The sequence below is a fragment of the Lepidochelys kempii genome, chromosome 9 (genome assembly GCF_965140265.1).
Source record: "Lepidochelys kempii isolate rLepKem1 chromosome 9, rLepKem1.hap2, whole genome shotgun sequence".
NCBI classification, from domain to species: Eukaryota; Metazoa; Chordata; order Testudines; family Cheloniidae; genus Lepidochelys; species Lepidochelys kempii.
In genome coordinates this window covers 91,018,765-91,045,686 of record NC_133264.1, presented here as the reverse complement: position 1 = coordinate 91,045,686, position 26,922 = coordinate 91,018,765, and the positions used below count along the sequence as shown (strand labels likewise).

The following is a 26,922-nucleotide window of genomic DNA, read 5'->3' as shown; positions in this document are numbered from 1 at the left end:
CATCACCACCCAACCCAGCTCCCGAAAATAGCACGCAAACACTTTAAATGTTAGTATGCGTTGTGGGGCGCCTGGAACTCTTCTGTGGGCAGATGCCAGCTAAATGTGCGTTCGTGTCCAAAGCAAAAGAAAGAATGGGATCCTTAATTTGCACGAGGTGGGCCATGATAATGTTAGCAAGATCAACTGAACATTTGTGATCTGAAAGGCTTAGCCATTTCAGCGCAGATCTGTGGTCTCTTTAAAGCTGATGATAAAATTGTGATCTTATATTATATGCACACAAGCATTCAGGTCCTTAAACTTGGATGGAATGAGTTAGTGAAGATTTGAGAGCTTTCACACAGCTTTTACGGGGATAGGGTACTAGAGATTGACTGTGAAGAATCTGAACATAGGAAAAAACAAATACCTTTTCTGACTGTGCCATGTTTTCATTCTTCTGTAGAATGTTGTTAGATCAGCCTGTCCAAGCCTTGATGCCCAGTGCTAATGGCAGTAATCAGTCATCACAAAACACTGCTGGCAGACAGCAAGCAAAGTAAGTCTTCCCTGTAACTATTGTACACTATCTTAGCAGTGAACTTTCTCTTCAGAGGCTTTGTCCATGTGTAAGATCTTATTGGGGTTCTTTTCGGGGTCATGAAAATGATCAAAAATGTTGGTTACCAAAAAAGAAAAAAAAAATTGGGGGTAAAGAGATAAGTAACTAGTTGGTTGGGGGAAAAAATGAAGTTGGATTGTTTTTTTTAATGAAAAACATCCCTTCAAACAAATTTTTCCAAGTAAATTTCAGTTCTCATCCAGATTTTTCAGGCTTTTATTGAAAACTAAAATCCGACGTTTTGTGGGGGTTGGCAATCATTTTCTGCGTTCAGTTTCAGAAAACTGGCAATAGTCAGGTTCTGGTTTTTCGCCATCTTCCCCAAATTCAAAGTTTTTGATAGAAATGAAAAAAATCTTTGTTCAGAAATGTTCACGGGAAATAAAATACATTCCCTGTCCAGCTCTACAACGGACTGTACCGCTGCCCATTGGCGTAGGTAAACTCTTTGCTGTGTTCTTGTGCTCTAACCAGTCCATCTTAACACAGCTGCACACCTGTCAGTGTGTGCTGGTGCAGAAGTTGAGTACTAATCACCTTATTTCTATTGTTGTTTCAGTTGCACCCAGAGATGCCACCCCTATTGTGCTAGGCACTGTACTAACATACACCAAAGTATTGGTCCCTGCCCCAGACAGCTTTAAATCTAAGTATGCCGATGGATATGGTTGTTTCATTGATCAAAGAGCTGCATCTATTTAGCTTAACAAAGAAAAGGTTAAGGGGTGACTTGATTACAGTCTGTATGTATCTACATGGGGGAAGATATTTAATAACAGGCTCTTCATTCTAGCAGACACAGGTATAACACAATCCAATGGCTAGAAGTTGAATGCTAGACAAATTCAGACTGGAAATAAGTGTAAATTTTTAATGGTGAGAGTCATTAACCATTGGAACAGTTTACCAAGGGTCATGGTGGATTCTCCATCACTGACCATTTTAATATCAAGATTGGATGTTTTCCTAATAGATCTGCTCTGGAAATTATTTTGGGGCAGTTCCCTGGCCTGTGCTATACAGGAGGTCAGACTAGATGATCACAATGGTCCCTTCTGGCCTTGGAATCTATGAATCGATGAATCTCTTATTTAAACAGGCCAAGTCACAAGACTCGTGGTTTCGGTGGGATGGGGGGCAACCATACAGCAAAGCCTTCAGCTTCTCCAAATCAGATACTCTTGTTCTCACATGTGGAGTTCCAGTATGGAATTCCACTTCATTATACTGATAAAGGACATGGGAGACATGGGTGGCCGGTGACCCAGCCATTGGGGGAGGCTAGCCCCCACCTCTTGTGCCTGAGGGCCCCCGGCACCTGGTGGTGCAGTCCCAGTGCCGGCTGGGCAGCACGAGCCCAGTGCCAGCAGCCCTGAGTTCTTGCGGCAGGCTGGCCAGCCCTAGCCCCAGCCAGCCTGGGGCATGGCAAAGAACTGCAGGAGGGAATCTGGGGGCAGAGTGTGAGCGGGGCCCTGCCAGGCTGTTTGGGGAGGCACAGCCGATGCTACCCACCACCCATGATGGGAGATTTTTGCAGCTAGTCTGGTATGTTTTCCGGGCTGTTTTTCCGGACTGTATTTGGTTTAGCGAACTGCATTTTGCTTTGTTTCAATCAGCATAGATCTCCGGCATTTATTTTCATGCTGATTCATTGTTTACCTTCTATTAGTGTTTTATTTTCCTCCTATTTACAGATTTGTTCCAGAACAACAGATGCTGCCTCCCCCATTACAGATGCAGCCAATTACATGTAGCGCAGTCAGGGCTCCTGCCCCTTCTCCTGTATTTACTCCTTCAGTCATGATTCCACAGGCCAACTTCCCTTCCCACCAGACGCAACTTCCAGTTCATCTCCACCAATGGCCACCCCAACAGCAGGTTCAGCAGCAGCATCTCTACCTGCAGGTAGCATACTTGGGTGGGCTTTGTAAATGTCGATCAGACAGTTTAGAAGGAAACGCTCTTACATGACTTGAATCTGGCTGTCTTATCTTACATGACCCCCATCCCCACTGTACCTGTACATACCTACAGCCTGCCCTGTATCACCGGAATTTTCAAAAATGGTCAGCACAGTTGAGACTATGTTTTCAGAAGAACTTAACTCTCATTTAGGCACCAAAATAAGTGGCCAGATTTTCACATGCAGCTCAGCACCCAGTGCCTGGAGCTTTTTGAAAAATCTGGCCGGGAATGTTAAACATTGGGAGTTGCTGGGTCCAAAGCACTTTTGAAAATCTGGCTCCATCTGGCCTGTAGTATCTGAGCAGACTGTGTTGTTGTTTTTTTTAAACCAGCCACGTGCTGCTCTTTATTCAAAGAATTAATTGGGCCACCGAGCAAACCTTTCGAGAAGACAGATTTGATTTTCAAGAACAAGGATCGTGCCCAGCTGATAAAACAGTTAGTGGAAGGAATCACTGAGGCTAATTAATAATTGAAAATAGTTTTCATTCTCTCAAAAACTGAGTGGGTTTACAAAAGCCGTAAGTTTAATGGTCAGTGAGAGGAGGTGTAGCAAAGTAATAGGAAGAGATCAGCTCCAGGTGGAACTAGTTATGCTGCAGGGCTGGTTGAAAAAGGAGTGATTACATAATAATCCCCTCAAGTTGTGGAATAAGACAAATTCAGCACAGGCACAGACCCAGCGTTTTACAAGGGGTAACTCCTGAATTCATCCTCAGAGCACTTGTGTAAGGGTAGGTGCCTTCATCCACATTTTGTAAAGACAGCAAAACGGAGAGAGTGAGAAGTCAAGTGATAGGTCCAAAGTCACAGCAAGTCAACAGCTGCCTCACACTCAGTCCTTTTGGTTGCCTTGCCGATCACAGACCACATTTATTTTCCACGCCCCATTTGTGTGTCTCGCTACAGGGCTGGGTATTTGCTTACAAAGATGAGAATTTCTGTCCATTTTGAGATCAAACTTCAGCACCACCGGGAACTTACCGAGGTCTGGCTATGCTGCAGAGGCTTACTAAGGCCAGGTAGCATGGCTGGTCAAGCCCTATGCCCCGTGGAACCGAGCCACCGTGTACAGGGGGATGGGAGCAGGCTCCTGGAGCTGTTGCTATGTGGATTTACCAGCCATCGCTCCTCACAAGAGTCTTCTAGACTTCAGTAGTAGCCATTGACAATTGCACTCACCCAGACTGGAGCCTTCCCATATGTTTTCCTGTGGGTTTGGCAATAGTATCTCTAGCCCCACAGGGTGGGTACTTGATTGTCGGTGGTTTAAGGCGTGCAAATAACTTTGGCATCCAAACTGAGTGCCCAGAAACTCGCCGTTATGTTGAAAATTGAGGCCCTCGGGATAAAGGAACAGGGCCTGTATTTCACTCCCAGGCTCTGCACGGTATGTTCCTTTGATAGCCTCTTCCAGAATCAGACCCACCCTTTCCAGAGCACTGCATTGAACAGCCAGAAGTAGCTAGATCAGGGCACAAGGAGCATCTGCATTTGTTGGGAAATCAGTCTAATTGTATCACATTTTCTTTCTACAGATGCAAGCCCCTGAGTCGGTCCAGGGGAGTCAAAATCAGCGTATTTTCCAGCCATCTCATATACCGCAGCAGAATACCATGGGCTACTTCCTCCATCCACAGCAACAAAGCCACCATCCGCAGGGCCAGTCCTGCAACTTACAGGACCTGCCTGAAATGCAGCTGCCGTGAAAGCCAGGTCATGACGAGAAGGTGACGAGTCGCAGCTGCTGTGCTGAGCAGGCGTCGGGGACGGACGGCGAAATTCAAGGAGAGAAGGCCCTCCTCATGTGCCAGAGGGGTGAGGGTTAGCCCAGAGGGAAACATGGCAGCGTGGAGGAAGGTCCCAGCAGGAGAGCACGATCGCCATATGGGTACCTTGTTGATTACCATTTTTATATATTCAGTCCTTGATGCTGCACCGTGCCCGTATCGAAGCAAAGTCTGGATTCATTAAGCAACAGGACTGTTTGACTAAACACAGTTGACCTGTGAGTAGCTAGAACTCCCGTTCATGTACATCCTGTCAAGAGCGGCTGTTAAGTGCTAAAAATACCTGGAGGCTGAAATCAGGCTAGTCGGAATTGGTTGTGGAGCTCTTGCCTGCTAAAGCTAGTCTGCAAAGGCGGTGACAGACTTGCTGAACAAAAATGGCTGACTTAAGCAGGAAAATGACCGCTGAAGAATACAGTCATCTGTGGCTGTTATTGGTCACTAAGCCATACAGCCTTACACAGCACAGCATTGCAATTCCTTTGGACTGCAATCTGGATTTCTAGCTGCAGGCATGCTGTTAATCAGGTCAGTGCAAAGCTCGCTTTGCAACTGAGAAAATATTTGCAATTCAGGACATCAATGCTCCTTTTAAATTTTGCTGAAATTCATTGTGAATTTAAGACCAGTGTTTGGAGCATGGAAACCTGTAAGAATCAGCAGGGTCCCATTTAATGAGCATCTACATCGTTTGCTTTGTTGTAGTAGGTTCATTGTGGATTTTGGTTTCCTTTTTCCCTATCCCTCAATCCCATAATTTGTTTTTTCCAGATGATTGAATAATGCTGCTAATTCCTGGACCACCACTCTTGCCTAAATTTCTTACGGTTGTTTTACCAACTCACGTCGCCATCAGTATGCTACGGGTGCAGATGAATTTCTGTGGTTTTAGTTCCCAGAGCCAAGTATTTTTTAGGGTGTACAGGCAAGGAGTCCTTACATTCTCCAATGGACCTTGCTGTACATGTTTCTTTACACCTGAAACTCAGACAAAGGCAAACTTTGTGGTTTTGCTCGTTCATGTTTCAATTTGGCAAAGCTGAAATTTATACTAAGTGATATTCCAAGCCCATAGGGTTAGCAATAAATTGTATTTTTGTAAATTGTCACTTTTTAACTATGTGTTTATATTTATTAACTGACAAACTGTCTATTCCTCAGTGGGTGTATAGTAAAGTGTCCCTACTGTTTGTGTCTTTCCAAAGGAAAATGAATATTTAATCTTTAGATTTTTTTTTTTTTTTTTTTTTGAAACTGAGTGTTAGATTTGGGTAATGCTTGATCCCAAACTCTGAAGACAATTTAATACCGGCTTTCTGAGACAATGCTTGGGTACTTCCTTAAAGGAAAAAAGTGATGGCAAAGTCATAACATTGTGGCTGGCACGCGAAATAGAGTTTAGGGAAAAGTTATTGTCTAACCTCGATCTAACCTAATCAATCTGCTCTTTCTAGGCCCTTTTGGGACCCCTCCGTCACCATGATCGCAGGGTGCCTGCCTCTAGTAGTTGAGATGAAACAGATGAGGCTGAAAGCGTGGTGAGGTCAAGCTGGATCAGTGGAGCTGTGCTCAGCACTGCTTGGAAAAGGTGACTGTAAGTCACCATTGGTCTGCTCAACCTCTCACCCCTGTAAAGCCGGGCTCATGCGGGAATGCTTTATTTTAAGCCAGCTCCCAAAGGCACCATGGGCTCACTGGGCGTAGGGCCACACATTTCCCCCTCCCCTTCCCCAAGTTGCAGCCCTGTGCCACAGCGGGATTTCCCGAGGCACAGGGCATCCTCAGTGAGGCAGCTCTGCTGGTTTTCAGCCACTTTGCCCCAGTGGCTGCTGCGGTCCAGCCAAGAATCTGCGTTATGATGTTTCTTTGGACACTTTAAAGGTGCATGTTCGTTTCCAAGCCCGCCTGGGCGTGTTTGGTGCCCAGCCACACTGGGCTATTGGGCGCCAGCTTGCAAAACTGTGACCATGGCCTCTGAGCAGAGAAGGGGCTGAGCATGCTTTAAGCGGGGTACCTGGCTTTGCCTAGCAGGGGTGTGGAGCAACTGGCCGGCTCAGGCTCACCACGGCTGCAGTCTGAGTGCCCTGCTGCTGGAGGCAATACTCAGAGTACATTTGTTTTCACATTGCGTGGGGTATTGAGAACCATGTTAATTAGATGTAAAAGTTTTAGCATGAAAACTCAAGTCACCAAAGAGGAGAGCAGCACAGACCATTCCCTGGCTCTGCACAGCCATGCCGCTGGCATCAGAAGAGACGTGTGTTATCTATTTTCATAGCCTAGTTGTAGCACAACAATGGCAGGGTGGCGTAAATAGAAAAGAAGGGCGCTTAGCAATGAGAGGTCAAGGAGGCAGAGGCTACCCCTCCCCCCACCCCGGCACTGTACGGCCTGGGGCAAATGCACGGTGGGCTGGAATTGTCAAATGTGCTGGCTGGCTCAGTGAGTATAGCTCAAGGCAGCCAGGGGTGAGGGCAGGGGTTGCAAGTTGGGTACCAAAGATTAGCTGGCAAGACCAACATCACTGAGCTGCTGTTTAGAGTGTGTTTACCCCTTCAGCTGCCAGAGATATGTGAATGAGATGTTCCCCAACAATTCCTTGTGACTGAAGCGTGTTGTAATGTCAGGGACCTTGGCTGGAACAATGATGTGCAATAGTAACCGACTTCCCAGTGACGTCCTCAAACTTCTACGTAGTAAAGCGTTGTTTGTTACTGTCTTTTACCTACAAGGGGCAAAAATTGTGCCCAAGGGTGAGCCAAGCCATGGTGATAGGCCAAAAAGTGGCCCCACAAGAGGACGTGCCTCCTTGGGAGCCATTGGCTGACCCACAGAGGCAGGCCATGTAGGTGAGTTGAGACACTCGCACTTAGCGGAAGGGTCCAAAGCAGGGGTGGGTAAACTATGGCCCGTGGGATTGCCCCTCACCCCCAGTGGTGCCTCAGGCCCCACGCCGCTCTCAGAAGCGGCTAGCACCACATCCATGCATTGCCCATGCCGCCAGGTACCTTCGCCCACAGCTCCCATTGGCCGGGAACGGGGAACTGTGGCCAATGGGAGCTTTGGGAGGAGGTACCTGGAGGCGTGGCAAGGGCAGTGTGTGGAGCCAGCCGCTTCCTGGAGCTGCATGGGGCCAGGGCCCTGCCCCCCCCCCAACTCCCTGCCCTGAGCCCCCTGCTGCACCTCAACCCCCTCATCCATCCCGCACCCCTCCCTTGCCCTGAGCCCGTTCCTGCACACTGCACCCCTCCACTCCCACAGCCCTGCATACACTTTTCCCACCCAGCTGTGGCCCTCAGCCCAAAATGTTTGCCCACCCCTGGTCTGTAACTAAAAAGCACATTGAAGTTAGGGTGTTTTGCTCGAGTCCTGCTTCGGGCCCATAAGAGCCTGGTAAGTGAATTCCTGCCTTGTGGCCATTCCAGTCTGATGAAGTGAGCTGTAGCTCACGAAAGCTCATGCTCTAATAAATTGGTTAGTCTCTAAGGTGCCACAAGTCCTCCTTTTCTTTTTGCGAATACAGACTAACACGGCTGTTACTCTGAAACTACAGCAAATGTGGCTGAAAGCCACTTGCGCTTAGAGTTCATGCTTTGGGGCTTATGAGCCCTTCCTGCTGGCTGGGTGTGTTCGCAACCTCATGCGCAGGGCTCCGTGTCCGTCACAGATTCCCTGACCCTCGGGACTTCTGCAGGAGCCTGTGTGGCTGACTCCAGGGCCTGCTGCTCCAATGGTGCCCCCACCCCCCCCCAAAAAAAACAGCCACACCAGTGGCTGTAGCGGTCCCCAGCAGGCTGGAGCAGCTGTGGGCCACTGGTCACAAGCACCTCCTCAGCGCCAGTGCCCCCCCCCCCAAGATTTACTTACAAAGCTAAGGCATGGCCAGGTCACGGGCCATGAATTTTTGTTTATTGCTCATGACCTGGCCATGACTTTTACTAAAAATGCCCAGGACTAAATCGTAGCCTTGGGATGTGGCTTTGGCTAGGATGGTCCCTTGAAAAATGGGCACCTCCACACACACAGACCACCACCCTGGCTCACCTGCCTGTTGGGGGAAGCCCCCGCATCAAGTGTGAAAAATGGGGATCGGGGTGGCGGGGGTAATAGGTGCCTATAGCAGACAAAGCCTCAAATATCAGGACTGTCCCTATAAAATTGGGTCATCATGCCCAGACGGGATGGACTACAGGCAGAAGGGGTGGGGAGGCCCAGGGCCCCGCAAACCCCCCACCGCGGCCGCTCAGTACCTGCCACTAGTTTTGTTAAAATGCTAAGGTAGCCTTGGCTGACTTCTGGCCACTTTGGTACAGTACCGCACTGGTGGACCTGTGCTCTTGGCATGTGTTTCACTGGGGCCAAGACATGGACAAAAAAAGTGTTACAGGAAACTGGCCAGTTAGTTATTATAGAGATTAATCACGTTCAAAAAAAGAACTGGGTAAGTTCATGGAGGATAGGTCCATCCATGGCTATTGGCAAGGATGGTGTCCCTAGTCTCTGTTTGCCCGAAGTTGGGAATGGGTACCAGGGAATGGCTCACTTGATGATTACCTGTTCTGTTCATTCCCTCTGGGGCACCTGGCACTGGCCACTGTCGGAAGACCGGATACTGGGCTACATGGACCAATATGGCCATTTTTATGTTCTTAACGCTTGTGGGCTTTCACACACTCTCCCTTGCTAAAATTAAGGTGGTGGCAATACAGGTGAACCCCTGTGACTATAGCCTTGTAGCTGAAACCATCACTGTAAATGCCCTACCAGTCACAGCTCCTTTGGGGGTTTTTTAGCCCGTGTCAGACAGGCTTTTGCCCGAAGCATGTTGGTGGTGGACGTGGCGGGTGCTGCAGCCGGTGTGAAAGCAAGGTGTGCCTAAGGGACTGGGCTGCTTGCTTCAAGTAGCAGCCACACACTCATGTGCTGCTCCATCAGCGACTGCCTGAGCAACCCTTTCAGCAGCTGTTTGTCCTTTGATTAGGTTGGCCCCCAAAGCCGTTCCTTTAACTGGAAAATAAAGTGAGCTGGCAGAGAAGAAAGATGGGAGACGGGCTTGTGCAATGTAAAAAAAATAAAAACAAGGCCCAAAAATTCATCCTCACTCTTTGTGCAGCTGGGCTGCGGTCTCTGCTTTAAACCACTCTCACTTCTGCTGCAGGCAGTGGGGGGTTCTCTGCTTTACTCTGCATGAGACCAGCAGCTGGCTCCAGGCTCTCCCCTCAGGCACGTTGTAGCACCGAGAAAGCCTGTGTTTTATAGAGATATCTGAGGCTGAGTCAATGCAGTTGCCTTTGCTTATGGAACACAGCTCTGGCCAATTGTCCCGCTGAGACTTACATGGCTACTATGTGCAATATGGCCATCCTCGGCCAGCTCGTTGCAGTTGTGAATGGCTGGGAGCTGTGACAATATGGCCTTGAGGGTAGCCGCTATATGTGGCTGGGGAGATTGGGGTGGAGAAAGGAAAGAGGCTAAATGGTGGCCCTAGAATGCAGGGTTTGGGACCCTTTTTCGGATTGGCCTTTCAAAAAACATGCACTTTATTAAGAAGAAAAAAAACCCCACCCTTCCTTTCCACTGTCTATCACCCCTGTTAGTGCAATTTGGCCAAAAGAGTCACTGACATATGTTGACAAATCCTGGCTAACACTGGCCAAGTCATGCTCACGCCTGTGAAGAAGCAGCTTTCATGAATGCACATTCTTTCTTGCTGCCTTCAAGCTGCTCCTGGTTTTCAGACAATCATGAGCGCGCCAAACTGCTGAGGTCCTTACTCAGTTTCTGTTCAGTCCTTACTCAGGCAATCTCCTGTCAATGCAACAGGAGCCCAACCTGTATAAATACTGAATCCAGACCTCAGCCATTGGCCCTGAGCTCTCTCAAAGCAATCCTCTTCAGGTTACCGTTGATTTGTTTACCTCTGTGTTAGCTATGACCTGTGTTTTTGTGACCTGTTTGGAATTGCCCATTGTCAACTGGTTTCGGTAAGCAGGTGGGCTTGTCCACTTACAAGGGGATGCACCTTCTACCAGTAGTAGACTCTGGGCTTATTACCGTCCTTTGGACTGTAGGTATGCAACAGAGTGTACCCAAAGATTGGTGCCAGCTCAGAGCGATACCTCCTAAGTCATAAACGTTGTCCAGCTTTCGAGTACACCCATGTATACACATTTGGCCACACAATTCCAGACCTCTGAAAACACAGGCAGCTTTAATTCAAGTCTTGCACTTTTAGCATATTTGTACATTAAAGCCTGGTACATTATAACCAGGCTGGTTTGACAAACATAGTGAAACATTCTTGTACATATTGTACTATATCCCCTGTAAAAACTTAGACTTGAGTATGAATATTAGTTTATTTTATATGATGTCAAATATAGATAAATTTATAAATGTTAAAGTATTTTGTAATGGAAAAAAGGAAGTGTCTTATGAAGACAGTTAGATTTTGTCGTCGTCTTGCATTACGCATCTCTGAGCAGCTCCATTGGATAGGAGCCGTCGCATCTCGACAAGCTTTAACAGATTGTACATAGTATTTTGGAAGAAAATAAAAGTATACTTTTAAGACCTCTTACACGTGTGCTTGTGTTCTTTGCTTGGTACTTACAGCACAGTCCTGAAACTGAAGTTTCTAGGTCTCGATCGGGGCTGTGGCATGTGGCTTAAGAACGCAGCAACTGGCTGATCGTATCAAATTGGGCACACAAAAGCAACAGAGGTGGGTGGCTCACAACACTGGCTGGGCCTGCTGGGTGTAGAACCCAGAAGCCGTGGGGAATCCTCATGAATGGAGGATAGCAGAAAGAGACTGCCTGGCTGGAAAAGAAGGGAGGAGACACAAATCCCTTTGGGACAAGGATGGGAATGGGGTATTAGGGGGAAAGAGAGAGACAAGTTGTCATAAATATAAAGGGAAGGGTAAACCCCTTTGAAATCCTTCCTGGCCAGGGGAAAGCTCCTCTCACCTGTAAAGGGTTAAGAAGCTAAAGGTAACCTCGCTGGCAACTGACCAAAATGACCAATGAGGAGACAAGATACTTTCAAAAGCTGAGAGGAGGGAGAGAAACAAAGGGTCTGGGGGTCTGTCTATATGCTGGTCTTTGCCGGGGATAGACCAGGAATGGAGTCTTAGAACTTTTAGTAAGTAATCTAGCTAGGTATGTGTTAGATTATGATTTCTTTAAATGGCTGAGAAAAGAATTGTGCTGAATAGAATAACTATTTCTGTCTGTGTATCTTTTTTGTAACTTAAGGTTTTGCCTAGAGGGGTTCTCTATGTTTTTGAATCTAATTACCCTGTAAGATATCTACCATCCTGATTTTACAGGGGGGATTTCTTTATTTCTATTTACTTCTATTTTTATTAAAAGTCTTCCTGTAAGAAACTGAATGCTTTTTCATTGTTCTCAGATCCAAGGGTTTGGGCCTGTGGTCACCTATGCAAATTGGTGAGGCTTTTTATCCAACATTTCCCAGGAAAGGGGGGGTGCAAGTGTTGGGAGGATTGTTCATTGTTCTTAAGATCCAAGGGTCTGGGTCTGTAGTCACCTAGGCAAATTGGTGAGGCTTTTTACCAAACCTTGTCCAGGAAGTGGGGTGCAAGGTTTTGGGAATTATTTTGGGGGGAAGGACGCGTCCAAACAGCTCTTCCCCAGTAACCAGTATTAGTTTGGTGGTGGTAGCGACCAATCCAAGGACAACGGGTGGAATATTTTGTACCTTGGGGAAGTTTTGACCTAAGCTGGTAAAGATAAGCTTAGGAGGTTTTTCATGCAGGTCCCCACATCTGTACCCTAGAGTTCAGAGTGGGGGAGGAACCTTGACACAAGTTAACGGGATTCCCAGCCCTCAACTTTAGAATTCTAAAGGTAAGGATCATACATTGGGATAATTCAATCCCGGGATTAGAAAACTGGTCTCCTCTTTGACTGCAACTTTCCATTTTCTCCCAGCTTTCTCTTGTTTCTATCTCTACCTGCTGTCAATGACAGGCGGAGGATGGCTTCTTGTGCCTCTGCTTAGTCATGTATTTTGGTTATTGGTTTAGCAAGGACTGTGTAAAAATGGACTCGCTTTTAGTGGCTGAACTGGATCTGCTGTCTATAACTGCTAAAATCCACATGGCCCTGGGAGTACTAGGGTGACCAGATGTCCCAATATTAGGGGCTTTGTCTTATATATGCACTATACCCTCCCCACCCTGGAAAAAAAAAAAAAGGGTCCCGAATTTTCACACTTGCTCTCTAGTCATCCTAGGAAGTACATACCACCCGAGGACTGGCTTCCTGTTTTCCTCAAGGTGCTGGGGTAACATTTAAACCCCAAATGGTCTGGGACTTGACCTTCTCCTTGCATTCCATCAACCGAGTGGTTTTTAGTTCTCAGTTCCAGGAGACACAACATTCTCTGAAGACTGAAGGCAGAGCCTTCTCAATTAGGGTCCCACCTTTGGAAAGTTTTATTTCATTCACTAAGGTCCTGAACCTTGCAATCTTTGCACACCCACAATTCCCATTTCCTACAAAAGGGTAAGGCTGCCTTTCGCAAAATCCAGTAGTTCACTGCGGCATTCACTGTTACTACTGTAAATTCGAGCGATTCTGCTTTTAGTAAGTCCTAAGGATGGGACTGGCCTTTGGGATCCCGAAGGCACTTTTGAAAATCCCATGCTGGTTAAACATTACAGGAAACCTGGAGCTCAGTGCAAAGGGAACACCATGCCTCCAAAGCAGATTTATTTTTCTTAAGTGAAACAAGTTTATTGACACCTCATTACTTACAGTACTTTTACTGCATACAGTACATTGTATAAAAAGCCAACGTGCCGGCACATAGACATGGTTTGCATTCTTGGTGATATAACTGTAGCAAAAAGACAAAATATCGTATTTCTCTGGAAATAAATTGGAATAATTCTGTTAAGAAACTCTTTTACTCAAATAACATTTACAATTAAATATAAGAATTTTGTATAGTACAATTGGATGGAGGCTCTTTTATTAATGTAAACAAACATATCCCTTTCTTAGTTGCCATGCTGGCAAACTACTAAAAACAAGATCAGTATGTTATGGCCATCTACAAGTACTGAACAATTACTGTGTTGGATGGAGTGAACCTTAAGTGCTTTTTAGTACCATATGACTGTGCTCACCCCTAACTTCTTAGAAAACATTAAAGTGCTCGTCTTTTTCAAACAATTACAATATTGGGTTCTGCTCTTCCTTCACTCTGTAAAGGTAACACCCAGTGATTTTAGTGGGAGCGCCCCAGTGAATTTGCCATTCCCAGCTGAAACTATTAAAAAATCACCAGTGTGTCCGGAAGGGTGGTCAATCCTGCCACAGTCCTGACTGTGCTGCTGAGGTAGGTGAAAAAACACCCTAATGAACCTGTTTAGTTCACTTGCCTCAGGGGCACACTACCTTTTTGTTAGCTGTTCCCTTGGATTGGTAGTTTGGCTTTTCTTCACTCATTTTAGAGAGACATTTTATATGCCCAGTAAGAGTGCCCGAGGGAGGGAGGATTACGAAGATCATCCTGATCGCTAAAAGATCATCCTGACCTGCTCTCAGTACCTGACATAGTGGGGTAACCATGTGATTGTATCGTCTTTGAAGTCATGCTGATGTTTTCACATACCAACTAATCCAATTTAAGAAATGAAAATGAATAAAAAAACATTAATATTAGCAAACTCTACCCAGATAAACTTCCCCCAAAATCAATGCCAGTTTTATCTTGGATGCAATATACATTTCCCCCCCAAAAAAAGCAGGGAACTTTTTTTTCCATGAAAATGCCTGGCCATGTCGGGTTGTGTGTGTGTGTGTGGGGCAGGGGAGGATATTATGGGGCCCTCCCTAGGGTAAAAATCACCTCTAGCTGCCGACCCTTACAAAAGTTACTGAAGATTCCAGTGGGAAGTTCCTTCTGGGCAGTGGCTGAGTAGGTTCTGCAACTGCCTGGATCTTTGCCAAAACCTCTGCTCAGGCCAATACTCATCTATATCTGGCAATTGGGCTTATTCAAAAGAAACCAGGGGATGTGCAGTCTCCCACAATATCCTAACCCAGGAGTGTGGGTTACTCTCTGCATCACCACAGAGAATTTTAAAGGGGTCAAAGCTCCCAGGTGCAGATACCTCCCAGGTACCTGCCTGCTAACTCCGCTAGAGCACTTGTAAGTAGAGTGGTTAGCCCAGCTATTATTCCTTTGTCACCTTAGAGTAGGGACTCCCACAGCAGAGAGTCAATGGGGAGGAGGAGGAAAAGGGTTTTGCCTCCAACTAAGTTTCTATATATTTTGTAAGCCAGGCCATCTCCACAATGAATGGGGTAGGAAAGAGACAGAGGGACGGATTCTAAACTCACGCAGCACTGTGTGAAGCAAAATCCTCTCCCTTGACCTCATGCAAACTCTCACCCACGTGCTTCAATCCTACACTTGAATACTTAGTACTAAATATTAAGGATGTTCCAGATCAGGACTAAGAACTGGTGTGAGAGGGATCAGAAGCTGGTCCGCAGCCTCCAAGCACCTGGAGTTTCATGAGCTCTTCCCACTAGAGCAACTGCGCAACGCCGTGCCATCCTACAGAAAGATGATTTCCTCGAGGAAGCTTTGCCCTGCAAGACTGACCCATCAATCACGACTATCTAGAGCTCACATGGCACAGAAGGTCAAGGCAATTTTTTGCTGGACCAGAACACAGGTGTATAAAGGAATGACAAAAACAAACATTACATTTTCTTTGTTCAAAAATCTATAATAAACAAACAACTAAAAAGAATCTCTTAGGATAATAAAAAATAAACGAATGATTACAGCCCTAACTTTTAGTTTTAAACAGATTTTACATGTATGCTGGTCATTCTGTGTATAAACATGTGTGATAATTATACTTTAGATGCAGGTACAGAATTGATATATAATTGGCTTTCTGTATGGTCCTTTTTACTAACATTAAATAGAAAGTGCATGACATTTGTAAAAAAAAGTGCCTATTTTTGCATAACAGCCATTAATATCACATCTACTACATTTTGCAGACTTCTTTAACACCTTCTTCCTGCATATAATTTAACCTGCGTCTAACTCTTTTTACAACTTGTTTCCCTGCCCACTACAAAAATTCAATAAGCCTTTAACTTATCTTGCTTGGCAAATACGCCATACTTGTTAACCCACAATGAAGCCTGAAATTAAAAACATATGGCTTGATGCTGCTCAGCCTTTCCCACAAGTAGCTGCGTTGACTTCCATGGGGTTGCTTGCACACTGTTTACTCACGTGAGTAAAGGTTTGCCTGATCAATCAAGCCCTTGCCCAGAACATCAAAAGTTACCTGCTTTTTGTTTTTAAAACAGTGAAAATATGCAGTGAAAACAATTAGTAAATATAGATATACAGATCCATGCAGTAGTATCCATCTCTGCCTTTTAGAAATATACATGTGAAAGGATATAGGATTTTCACACTTCAATCCATGATATACAAATCAAAATTATATAACCTCAAGCCACATTTAAGCTTCTAAAATAAGGTGCCTAATTTCACTTGCTGTATATATTATCATCCAATTTTTTAAATTATTCCTTCAGTTGAGATCAATTTACATTCATTCCTGAGATTAGGAAGAAATGGTTATACACATTCATGGATATTGACCAGGAACAAAACTGTTTCCAGCTTCTTTCAAGGAGGCATGGTAACTTTCCTCCCACTCACAGTGACAGAATTTCAACATTGTTTTGCAATATACAGCCAAGTTCAGAAATCTTACTTTGTTTCTACTCCGTGTAAGCAACATAGAAAAAGCACCTAATATTGGTACCACCTCTTGTCCTAATTCTTTACAAACAACACACACCTTATAAAAACAGTGCTGCTTTTCATGAAAGACTAATTCATGCCTTAGAAATATGCACTTTTAAGCAGTTTACTACGTAACAACATTTGCAGCTTATCATTTTTGTAAAAATACAAGGCTTCCCCCCGCCCCCCGTTTCTTCAAACCCACTTTAATGCACGCTACCCAGTGGTCGAGTCAACACTTTTTCTCCGTAACAATTGGCAGAGCTTGCCTCAGAGGATCCTTACAATAAAGAGATAGCTCCTTCGTTGATGATGACTCACAAAAGTTGCTTTTTTCCAGCTGACATTAAAAAACCTGACTTTCAGACTCCGAAGGATTTTGTTGCTGCTATTTGTCCCGATGGATATAAACTATAAAAGTGGTAATAATCCAAAAGGAAAAACCAATGGCAAAAGATGAACAATTACAAGCTTGAGCTTAGATTCAAAGGTAACAAAGCAGCATCTGCTGCAGCAGGTCAGTAACCTGGCTCAGCAGTCATAATTCAACTTATTAGGAGGTGGCTATTGATGGCTACTATTGGGTTTTGAGACAAACAAAATCACGTATTTCTCCAACACGGTCCAGATGAGCAAGCTATCCCTCCCCTGCCTACAAGTGGATACAGATAAAATTTTAGTGCTTTACATCACATCCTAATTCCTTATACAGAAAGAAAGGATTAGTCATTGTCTGTCAGTTTCTTTGCGACTCCAGCAAGTACACTAGAATACATTTGACTGGAAGTTACACCTTTTGATGATCCATGCCCAGCTTTCTCACCCTTGTTCAACAGGGGAGCCACAAGACCATCAGTTAACTCCCCCATTCTTGCATCTCAGGGATACAGAATGTTGGCAGGGAGGGGTAACCTACTCATCTGGGTTGATGCAGGAAACTACTCAAATGGAAATCACACCCGAGCTGCAAAATCTGGGTCCCCAAAATCCTAGGGCATACAGATCCAGTGTAGAAATGGTGCCATTTGGGAAATCAGAATTCTGGTCTGAATTTTGCATAGATTCAGGCCCAGCTCTGACACCAGCTATTCACTAGAAGCCAGTGGGGTCTGATAAAGAAAAGATTAACACTACAGTACAGCAACAAGTAAAAGAATGGAAACTTCCTTCTTTATCAACAATGCTCCTGTGACCATCAAGGCTACCAGTCCAAAAACACTATTCCTCTTAGTACTGAGGCTTTTGCCCTGGGTTGGTGAGTTTACATGCAGATTTAGAAATGGTTACTTAGAAATTAAACCAGCCTGAAAGTAAAACACTTAGATGTCAAGTACTACTTATAAATGAAGATGGCAGAAAATCATCATATTCATCACAACAATGAATTAAGACATATGCAACCAGTAATAGTAGTCGGACAGAAAGTTTTGCAATAGTGCCCTCTATGGGTCACATTTGCTATTCTTTAGTAATATTGCATATTTTGTATAATATGGTAAAAATTCAGTTTACTTTTCTGTCGTTTTTGAACTATACTGAAACTTATGAACAACACAAAGATGTGATTGTGCTTCAAAGTGTTTTTAATTACTTCAAAACATATTGTTATCTGGTAGTTAAAGCTAAATCCTCAAATCTCATTCTCAATATAAACAATGCTCACTTTCCATAACAATGGCCTTTGTGTTACACAGGGTGCAAAGGTGAAAAAGAACTATACTCTGGTTCTCACTTTTAATTGTGAAGTTTTAGCATTTTCTACTTTGGCTTTTATATTTAGAGGTTTCTCAAAAAATCTCACCAAAGCTGGTTCGTTTAACAAGGATGCCAGGATCTGCTCAAAGGCAAAAGACCATTCATGGTCATCTCTGCGAGGGCTTTGTACACTCCTGCGCTCAGTCTGTTGGGGTGCACTGTCTTTCTTCGGTGTGCTCTGGCTGTCAGTGCCAGATTCTGCTGCAGAAGCTGGGCTTTTGGCTGGTGAGATGGGGCTTTGTAGTCTTCTCCCAACTTCTTCCATCTTCAGCAAGAGGCTGGTGACAGTTGCTATAGCCCAATATAACAACTCCTCTTCAGGGTCCCCGTGGAACAGATTGTATAAAGTCTTTGAGAACTGGATGAACTGGAACTAGGGAGAGTTAAAGAGGAGATTATTCAGAGATCAACTCAAAGCCCTAGCAACAGGCTTTTCTGTTTAGCTGGTATTCTTTATTTCCACCTTCTTAAAATAAAACTGATCATGGAAAAGCATCCTCTAAAAGCACAATGACCATTCTCCCTTTGAAACATGCCTAACCTTACACAAAAGGGAGAATGGACCATTATTACATCCATCCAAGAGCTGTTTTGTAATGGCGCTAAAGTCATTCCTATAAAAGGCTCCTAACGGGTAAGTGATTGCCGAGACACTCTTCTAGAACCAAACAAAGGGTCCTAGTCAGGAAAAGACTGATCTTTTTATTCCCCTCCCATTGATGTTAGAATACGTTAGAACCAGGCTGAGTGTTATAAACAGGAATTAAGGTCATGTTCAGAGAACTCTTGCAAACACTTAGTCAAGTAACTGAGCATGGAAATGGAATGAAGATGGCAAGATTTGTCTTTTGTCTCAGACAAGGATTAAACAAGGCATTTAACATGCAATATAACTGAAGTGAGCAGTTACCATAGTAACTCTCTCATCTAGACCACCAGAGAAATGGTGACCAAGACGACAACTACTTGATCACATGCTCCTGTTGCCCTGTGCCCTTCTCCCGCCATTAAGTATAACTTCGCATCACCCACTCATCTTATGCTAACTGCAAAAGTAACCTGAACAATAAAAACGGTCTGTATGAAACTCTCAGTCAATTGAGAAATACTCATATAAACCTTTGGAAAATGCATGGGCACAACTCAGCTCACAGGATTGTCCTTAACTAAAGAAAAACTTTATGGAGGTTCCCCTTCTGGTGTGTTTGCTACTGCGATATTTAGAGTTCTGTATCAGGAACAACAGATGAACCCTGTCGTATAACATTTACCATGTGGCACAGCAATTCTGTGAGACAAAACAAGAACTTCTGTCATGGTTAAAGTCTTGATTATGGACTGCAGCTGTTTTAAGAATCAATAGCGATGATTTACTATGATTGGTGCTTTGTACCTTGGGGCGGTGGTTTTACAGGAGACATAAGAACGGCCATACTGGGTCAGACCAAAGGTCCATCCAGCCCAGTATCCTGTCTACCGACAGTAGCCAATGCCAGGTGCCCCAGAGGGAGTGAACCTAACAGGTAATGATCAAGTGATCTCTCTCCTGCCATCCATCTCCACCCTCTGACAAACAGGCTAGGGACACCATTCCTTACCCATCCTGGCTAACAGTCATTAATGGACTTAACCTCCATGAATTTATCCAGTTCTCTTTTAAACCCTGTTATACTCCTAGCCTTCACAACTCCTCAGGCAAGGAGTTCCACAGGTTGAATGTGTGCTGAGTGAAGAACAACTTCCTTTTATTTATTTTAAACCTGCAACCCATTAATTTCATTTGGTGGCCCCTAGTTCTTATATTATGGGAATAAGTACATAACTTTTCCTTATTCACTTTCTCCACCCCACTCATGATTTTATATACCTCTATCATATCCCCCCTTAGTCTCCTCTTTTCCAAGATGAAATGTCCTAGCCTCTTTAATCTCTCCTCATATGGGACCCGTTTCAAACCCCTAATCATTTTAGTTGCCCTTCTCCGAACCTTTTCTAATACCAATATATCTTTTTTGGGATGAGGAGACCACATCTGTACGCAGTATTCAAGATGTGGGCGTACCATGGATTTATATAAGGGCAATAAGATATTCTCCAACTTATTCTCTATCCCTTTTTTAATGATTCCTAACATCCCGTTTGCTTTTTTGACTGCTGCTGCACACTCGTGGACATCTTCAGAGAACTATCCACGATGACTCCAAGATCTTTTTTCTGATTAGTTGTAGCTAAATTAGCCCCCATCCTATTGTATGTATAGTTGGGGTTATTTTTTCCAATGTGCATTACTTTACATTCATCCACATTAAATTTCATTTGCCATTTTGTTGCCCAATCACTTCATATTTTGAGATCTTTTTGAAGTTCTTCACAGTCTGCTTTGGTCTTAACTATCTTGAGCAGTTTAGTATCATCTGCAAACTTTGCCACCTCACTGTTTACCCCTTTCTCCCGATCATTTATGAATAGGTTGAATAGGATTGGTCCTAGGGCTGACCCTTGGGGAACACCACTAGTTACCCCTCTCCATTCTGAACATTTACCATTTATTCCTACCCTTTGTTCCCTGTCTTTTAACCAGTTCTCAATCCATGAAAGGATCTTCCCACTTATCCCACAACAACTTAATTTACATAAGAGCCTTTGGTGAGGGACCTTGTCAAAGGCTTTCTGGAAATCTAAGTCCACTATCCCCCTTGTCCACATGTTTGTTGACCCCATCGGAGAACTCTAATAGATTAGTAGGACATGATTTTCCTTTACAGAAACCATGTTGACTTTTGCCCAACAATTTATGTTCTTCTGTGTGTCTGATCATTTTATTCTTTACTATTGTTTCAACTAATCTGCCCGGTGCTGATGTTAGACTTCCCGGTCTGTAATTGCCGGAATCACCTCTAGAGCCCTTCTTAAATATTGGTGTTACATTATCTATCTTCCAGTCATTGGGTACAGTAGCTGATTTAAAGGACAGGTTACAAACCATAGTTAATAGTTCCGCAATTTCACATTTGAGTTCTTTCAGAACTCTTGAGTGAATGCCCTTTGATCCCGGTGACTTGTTACTGTTAAGTTTCTCAATTAATTCCCCAAACCTCCTCTTGTGACACTTCAATCTGTGAGAATGCCTCAGATTTGTCACCTACAAAAGATGGCTCAGGTTTGGGAACTTCCCTAACATCCTCAGCCGTGAAGACTGAAGCAAAGAATTCATTTAGTTTCTCCGCAATGACTTTATCGTCTTTAAGTGCTCCTTTTGTATCTCGATCGTCCAGGGGCCCCACTGGGTGCTTAGCAGGCTTGCTGCTTCTGATGTACGTAAAAAACATTTTGTTATTATCTTTTGAGTTTTTGGCTAGCTGTTCTTCAAAATCCTTTTTTGCTTTTCTTATTATGTTTTTACACTTAATTTGGCAGTGTTCATGCTCCTTTCTATTTACCTCACCAGCATTTGACTTCCACTTTTTAAAAGATGCCTTTTCATCTCTCACTGCTTCTTTTACATGGCTGTTGAGCCACGGTGGCTCTTTTTTAGTTCTTTTACTGTGTTTTTTAATTTGGGGTATACAGTTAAGTTGAGTCTCTATTATGGTGTCTTTGAAAAGTGTCTGTGCAGCTTGCAGGGATTTCACTCTAGTCACTGTACCTTTTAATTTCTATTTAACTAACCTCCTAATTTTTGCATAGTTCCCTTTTCTGAAATTAAATGCCACAGATTTGGGCTGTTGAGGTGTTCTTCCCACCACAGGAATGTTAAATGTTGTTATATTATGGTCACTATTTCCAAGCGGTCCTGTTATAGTTACCTCTTGGACCAGATCCTGTGCTCCACTCAGGACTAGATCGAGAGTTGCCTCTCTCCTTATGGGTTCCTGTACCAGCTGCTCCAAGAAGCCGTCATTTAAAGTATCAAGAAATTTTGTCTCTGCATATTGTCCTGAAGTGACACGTACCCAGTCAATATGGGGATAAATGAAATCCCCCACTATTATTGAGTTTTTTATTTTGATAGCCTCTCTAATCTCCCTTAGCATTTCATCGTCACTATCACTGTCCTGGTCAGGTGGTCGATAATAGATCCCTACTGTTATATTCTTATTAGAGCATGGAATTACTGTCCCTAGAGATCCTATGGAACATGTGGATTCATTTAAGATTTTTATTTCATTTGATTCTACATTTTCTTTCACATATAGTACCACTCCCCGCCCCCCCTCCCGGCACGACCTGTTCTGTTCGTCCGATATATTTTTGTACCCCGGAATGATTGTGTCCCATTGATTGTCCTCACTCCACCACGTTTCTGTGATGCCTATTATATCAATTTGGTTTCAGAGTAACAGCCGTGTTAGTCTGTATTCGCAAAAAGAAAAGGAGGACTTGTGGCACCTTAGAGACTAACCAATTTATTTGAGCATAAGCTTTCATGAGCTACAGCTCACTTCATCAGATGAAGTGCATGCATCCGATGAAGTGAGCTGTAGCTCACGAAAGCTTATGCTCAAATAAATTGGTTAGTCTCTAAGGTGCCACAAGTACTCCTTTTCTTATTATATCAATATCCTCCTTCAACATGAGGCACACCAGTTCACCATCTTATTATTTAGACTTCTAGTATTTGAGTACAAGCACTTTAAAAACTTGTCACTGTTTATTTGTCTGCCCTTTTCTGATGTGTCAGATTCTTTATGTGAATGTTTCTCGTCTGATCTGGCCCATACTTTGTCCTCTTTCATCCCCTCCTCCTGACTAAAACCTAGAGAATCTCTATCAATAGACTCTCCTCTAAGAGAAAAGTCTCTGTCTGATCCACGTGCGCCTCTGCAGCAACTGGCTTCCCCCATCTCTTAGTTTAAAAACTGGTCTGCAACCTTTTTAATGTTTAGTGCCAGCAGTCTGGATCCACTTTGGTTTAGGTGGAGCCCATCCTTCCTGTACACGCTCCCCCATCCCAAAAGTTTCCCCAGTAAATCTAATAATCTAAACACCTCCTCTCTACACCATCGTCTCATCCACGCATTGAGACTCTGAAGCTCTGCCTGCCCACCTGGCCCTGCGTGTGGAACTGGTAGCACTTCTGAGAATGCCACCCTAGAGGTCCTGGATTTCAGTCTCTTTCCTAGCAGCCTAAATTTGGCCTCCAGGACATATCTCCTACCCTGCCCTATGTCATTGGTGCCTACATGTACCATGACCACCGGCTCCTCCCCAGCACTACACATAAGTCTATCTAGATGCCTAGAGAGATCCGCAACCTTCGTACCAGGCAGGCAAGTCACCATATGGTTCTCCCGGTCATCACAACCCCAGCTAGCTATGTTTCTAATGATCAAATCTCCCATTACTAACACCTGCCTTTTCCTAACGACTGGAGTTCCCTCCCCCGGAGAGGTAACCTCAGTGTGAGAGGATACCCCAACATCATCTGGAAGGAGGGTCCCAACTATGGGAAGGAGACCTGAATGAACAGCTTGCTACCTGTAATGGACCCTTATGGTGGAACTTTCAGAAGTGCCCTTCAAGTGACTTGTGCTCCTGAGGGCTTCCCCTTATACAAAATTTGTACCGTTTAACTATAGCGGTTCAGTATGAGGTATGCATCCATTCTTGGGATTGTACTGGAATAACTATTGGCAAAAGAAATCAAACACCTAATTGACACAGTTATGCTGACACCACATGTCGACCAGGCCTAAGTCACTTAGACATAGTGCCCTTAACGAATACTAGAGGCAATGAAAACATTCAGCCAGGATTATAACAGTTTAGAAATACAGTCTAGTGGTTAAAGTATAGGACTCAAAGTGAAGAGACCCTAAGGAACACACTGCATTTTAGCTATTATGCTGATCTCAAGGATAGAGAAAGTGAAAAACTAGACTGACACAGGAGTCAGAGAGACAGTTTTACCTGGTTCATTCTAGGCAAATCCTTAATATTTTCTTCTTTTTTAAGAAGCTCATCTTGCCATTGCTTCAGATAGGCCTGAATATCAATCTTCTCTTTACCTGCTTGAGAGAAAAGAATATTTCAGAACTAATGGATCTCTGACACATTCCACTTGGGAACATCTTCTGCTAAGAAGTCACATGTGTCCTGGAACATTTGGCTTATATTTTCTTTTGGACATGAGCATCATATATTAAAGGAAAGAAATATAACCAGGGCACAAGTTTCCTATACAGAACTATGAAAACACATGGGCTGAGATTTAGGCCAAGGTTTAGGTGAGAAGCAGAGTCGGGGCTAGGGTTTATGTTCAGATCTGACAGTGCCAGTGAGAGGTGCCGAAATCTTGTGAATTTCCACAATCTCAAAATGGTACAGATCTCCTGAGGTCAATTTTCCTTGTGAGATTTTGGCTGTTTGCCAGCCAAGCTCGGGATCCAATTGAAGGGGCAGACTTTGGTCTGAGAATTCAAATCCAACTTCTCTCCAAAGCCTTTATGGAGTTCAGGTTGAAGTACCAATTTTGGCCCATAAGATGAGCAGTATTTTTGCAAAGAGTCAAGGCGATATGTTTCCTCATGAACTTAAACAATGTCTAGTCTGAAATTACTTGACCACACAATCTGTATCAATCCAGTAATAAATGTTCATGGTTTTTCTAAAACATGAATTAAACCATGGGAAGGGGAAGAGAATCATATGATGTCTCAGCTGGTAATAGACGCAGATGTTTCTCCTCCAAGTTATCAGTTCAAATCTACACCAGGTCAGACAGAAATGACAAAAAGTCAACATGTTAGTGACTTATGTGAAATGAGCTGGTACCCTCAGTCAAGTTCCTACTCAACAGTCTTAGTCAGACCAAGGATGAAGTGGCATCGAAATGAATATAACCCCTACCTGTGGACTGCCCTGAGTAAGCCCAACAATACAAAGAGATTAGACATTAATGCTATCATGCAGGAGCAGCCATGCAGCAGAGATGCTACATTTCTCTCTCCGAAAGGTGACACCGGGTCACTGAGTGTCTGACTTCGCTGATCGAGATTCTTTACCTTTTTCTGGGCTTCTCTTCAAAGCATCAGCTTCTTGACTATCCACAGGAGAGGAAACTACATTTGAAGAGAAGAAAAAGTATTTGGTGTTTCTTTCACAGATTGAGTTTATACTGTGTTTCCCTTTATCAAAATTCCCTTCTTCAAGGATATTTAAGACACATGCTTGCTTGTATATTGAACTCAGTTGTGTCAAAGAAGCTATATGGATGCACCAAAGAGTAAGAGTTGCTAACCATACTGCAGAGCTAGCTAGAGACTGCAAAAGGAGCTAGAGTCAGCTGCATAGTCTCCGATTCTCCCCATTTCCCCTCTGCCCCCAGGTGTTCAACACTGGTGGAGGCTGGTGGAATGTTTACTGCAGATATTGTACTGCTGCTGTGGATTTAAACCTCTCACACACAGCTTATGAAGGAGAAAAGGGAAGTCAACTCCGAGGAAGAGAAATGACTGAGTTTCCTAAAGGCAACGTTCTGTATAGATCCCCAGCAATTTGGACCCGCCTCTTTTTGCATGGGACTTCAGAAATGGAGAAGGATGTTTCTGAAACCTCACAAGACGCCTCAAGAAGATTATGGATTTAGATGTTAAACTCCCTGGGCCAGGGAGTCTTCCTTTGTTTCTGAGTATAGCGATAAGCGTACAGTCAGCAGTTAAAGAATAACCTAATAAAGATTAGGCTTCTGGTGTGCTGAGACTACTGCCTATCACGCTGACCAGTATTTTCTCATTGTTCCTGTGTTTTCCCATCTGTCTGTATCTACCTGCTGTCTCCTGTCTTAAGACTGTAAGCTCCTTGGGTCTTTTTGTTCTGTATGTTTCTACAGCACCCACCTCCATATCCCATGACTGGGGCTCCTAGATGCTATCATAATACAAATAAACACATGAAATAATAATTAAGCACTGGTTATTGTGGTATTCCACAGAATCTAGCTATTAACCAACTTTTCAGCCTGAAGCAACACATAGTGATACAGAAAAAATAACTCTGAGAAGAGAGTAGGTGGATATTTGTGGAGAACTTCTACACTGCCTTGTGGGATATATATGATCTTCAAGGGTGGGGCTTTTGTAAAAGATTCTTGTCATCGGGGGGTACATTTTACATAAGCATTCTTTGGGGCAGGAATTGTGTCTTCATAGGCATTAATACAGTACCTATTACAACAGGCCCCAGTTCTGATTAAGGCGGCTGAGCTCTACCGCAGTAGAGCTAATAGAATATCACTAATTCTTTGTACTAATCCAAGCATGCTGGGGCTTACCATTGAGTTGACTGAAATGAATCAGCTCTTCTTTTGAAAGATCATCACCTTTGGAAGGGCTTAGAGATTCCACTTCAGTAAAAGCTGCAGGAAAAATTAGTGCAATCAATTGAAAGCGGACATAGTGGTACCTGGGTCATCAACATACTGGAAAGGGCAACATAGTGACAGCCAAGAAACTTTCTTATTGTTTCTCAGTACTACATGAACTGAAGGAGGGGGCAGGGGAGAGAAAAAAAAGGAAACAACAGTAAAAAGAAAAGAATATAGAACATTTAGCACACTCTTCAAGTGCTTGGAGATGAAATTCCTCAGTACAAACCCTACTGCTGGACTAAGTTGTACTCAAAACTAATGGCACCAAAATGCTCAGCAAACAGCCATTAGTAAAGGTTTCTGAAAGAACATGGAAACACAAAACATTTTTAATTAATAATAAACAAACCGCACTGATTTAGGCCCTGATACTGTAACAGAATCAGTGCAGGTGGATCCCCACCAGAGTCAGCAGGGCTCCATATAGGTGCAGGCATCCACTCCTCTAGAGATCTGCAAACTTCAGTGGGGTCTGCCTGTGCAGACCATTTGCAGGTTCAGGGCTTAGTACTTTTCGGCTGAGGATTTCAAAGTGCTTTAGAAACATAAGTGAGGAAAACTCACTATCCCCCTGTGAGGTTAAGGGAATTGCCCAAGATCTGGCAGAGCTGGCGAAA

At 43.9% G+C, this 26,922-nt stretch overlaps 2 protein-coding genes across 7 annotated transcripts in view; one reads left to right on the top strand and one right to left on the bottom strand.

Moving 5' to 3' along the window:
* The window catches only part of PASD1 (PAS domain containing repressor 1), an 86,388-nt gene extending 75,199 nt beyond the window's left edge, over positions 1-11,189 (top strand). For 2 of the 4 annotated variants that reach the window (XM_073358342.1, XM_073358343.1), the window contains 3 exons: positions 449-541; positions 2,299-2,509; positions 4,108-11,189. In XM_073358342.1, the coding sequence (XP_073214443.1) occupies positions 449-541; positions 2,299-2,509; positions 4,108-4,278 (475 nt within the window). In that variant the 3' untranslated portion in view covers positions 4,279-11,189. The remainder of the gene's footprint in view (positions 1-448; positions 542-2,298; positions 2,510-4,107) is intronic. The other 2 variants (XR_012160615.1, XR_012160614.1) reach the window with 2 other exon arrangements.
* A 1,948-nt stretch (positions 11,190-13,137) lies between these two features.
* Positions 13,138-26,922, bottom strand: part of TBC1D8B (TBC1 domain family member 8B) — a 67,544-nt gene continuing 53,759 nt past the window's right edge. Inside the window, exons 18-22 of one of the 3 annotated variants that reach the window (XR_012160613.1) lie at positions 26,210-26,293; positions 24,942-24,998; positions 23,848-23,948; positions 21,744-21,874; positions 18,233-18,310 (exon numbers count right to left, since the gene is read on the bottom strand). Coding sequence is in view for 2 of the 3 variants with exons in the window: in XM_073358340.1 (XP_073214441.1) it covers positions 17,897-18,310; positions 23,848-23,948; positions 24,942-24,998; positions 26,210-26,293 (656 nt within the window). In the remaining variant the exon portion in view is untranslated. Of the gene's footprint in view, positions 18,311-21,743; positions 21,875-23,847; positions 23,949-24,941; positions 24,999-26,209; positions 26,294-26,922 lie in introns of all 3 variants that reach the window. The other 2 variants (XM_073358340.1, XM_073358341.1) reach the window with 2 other exon arrangements.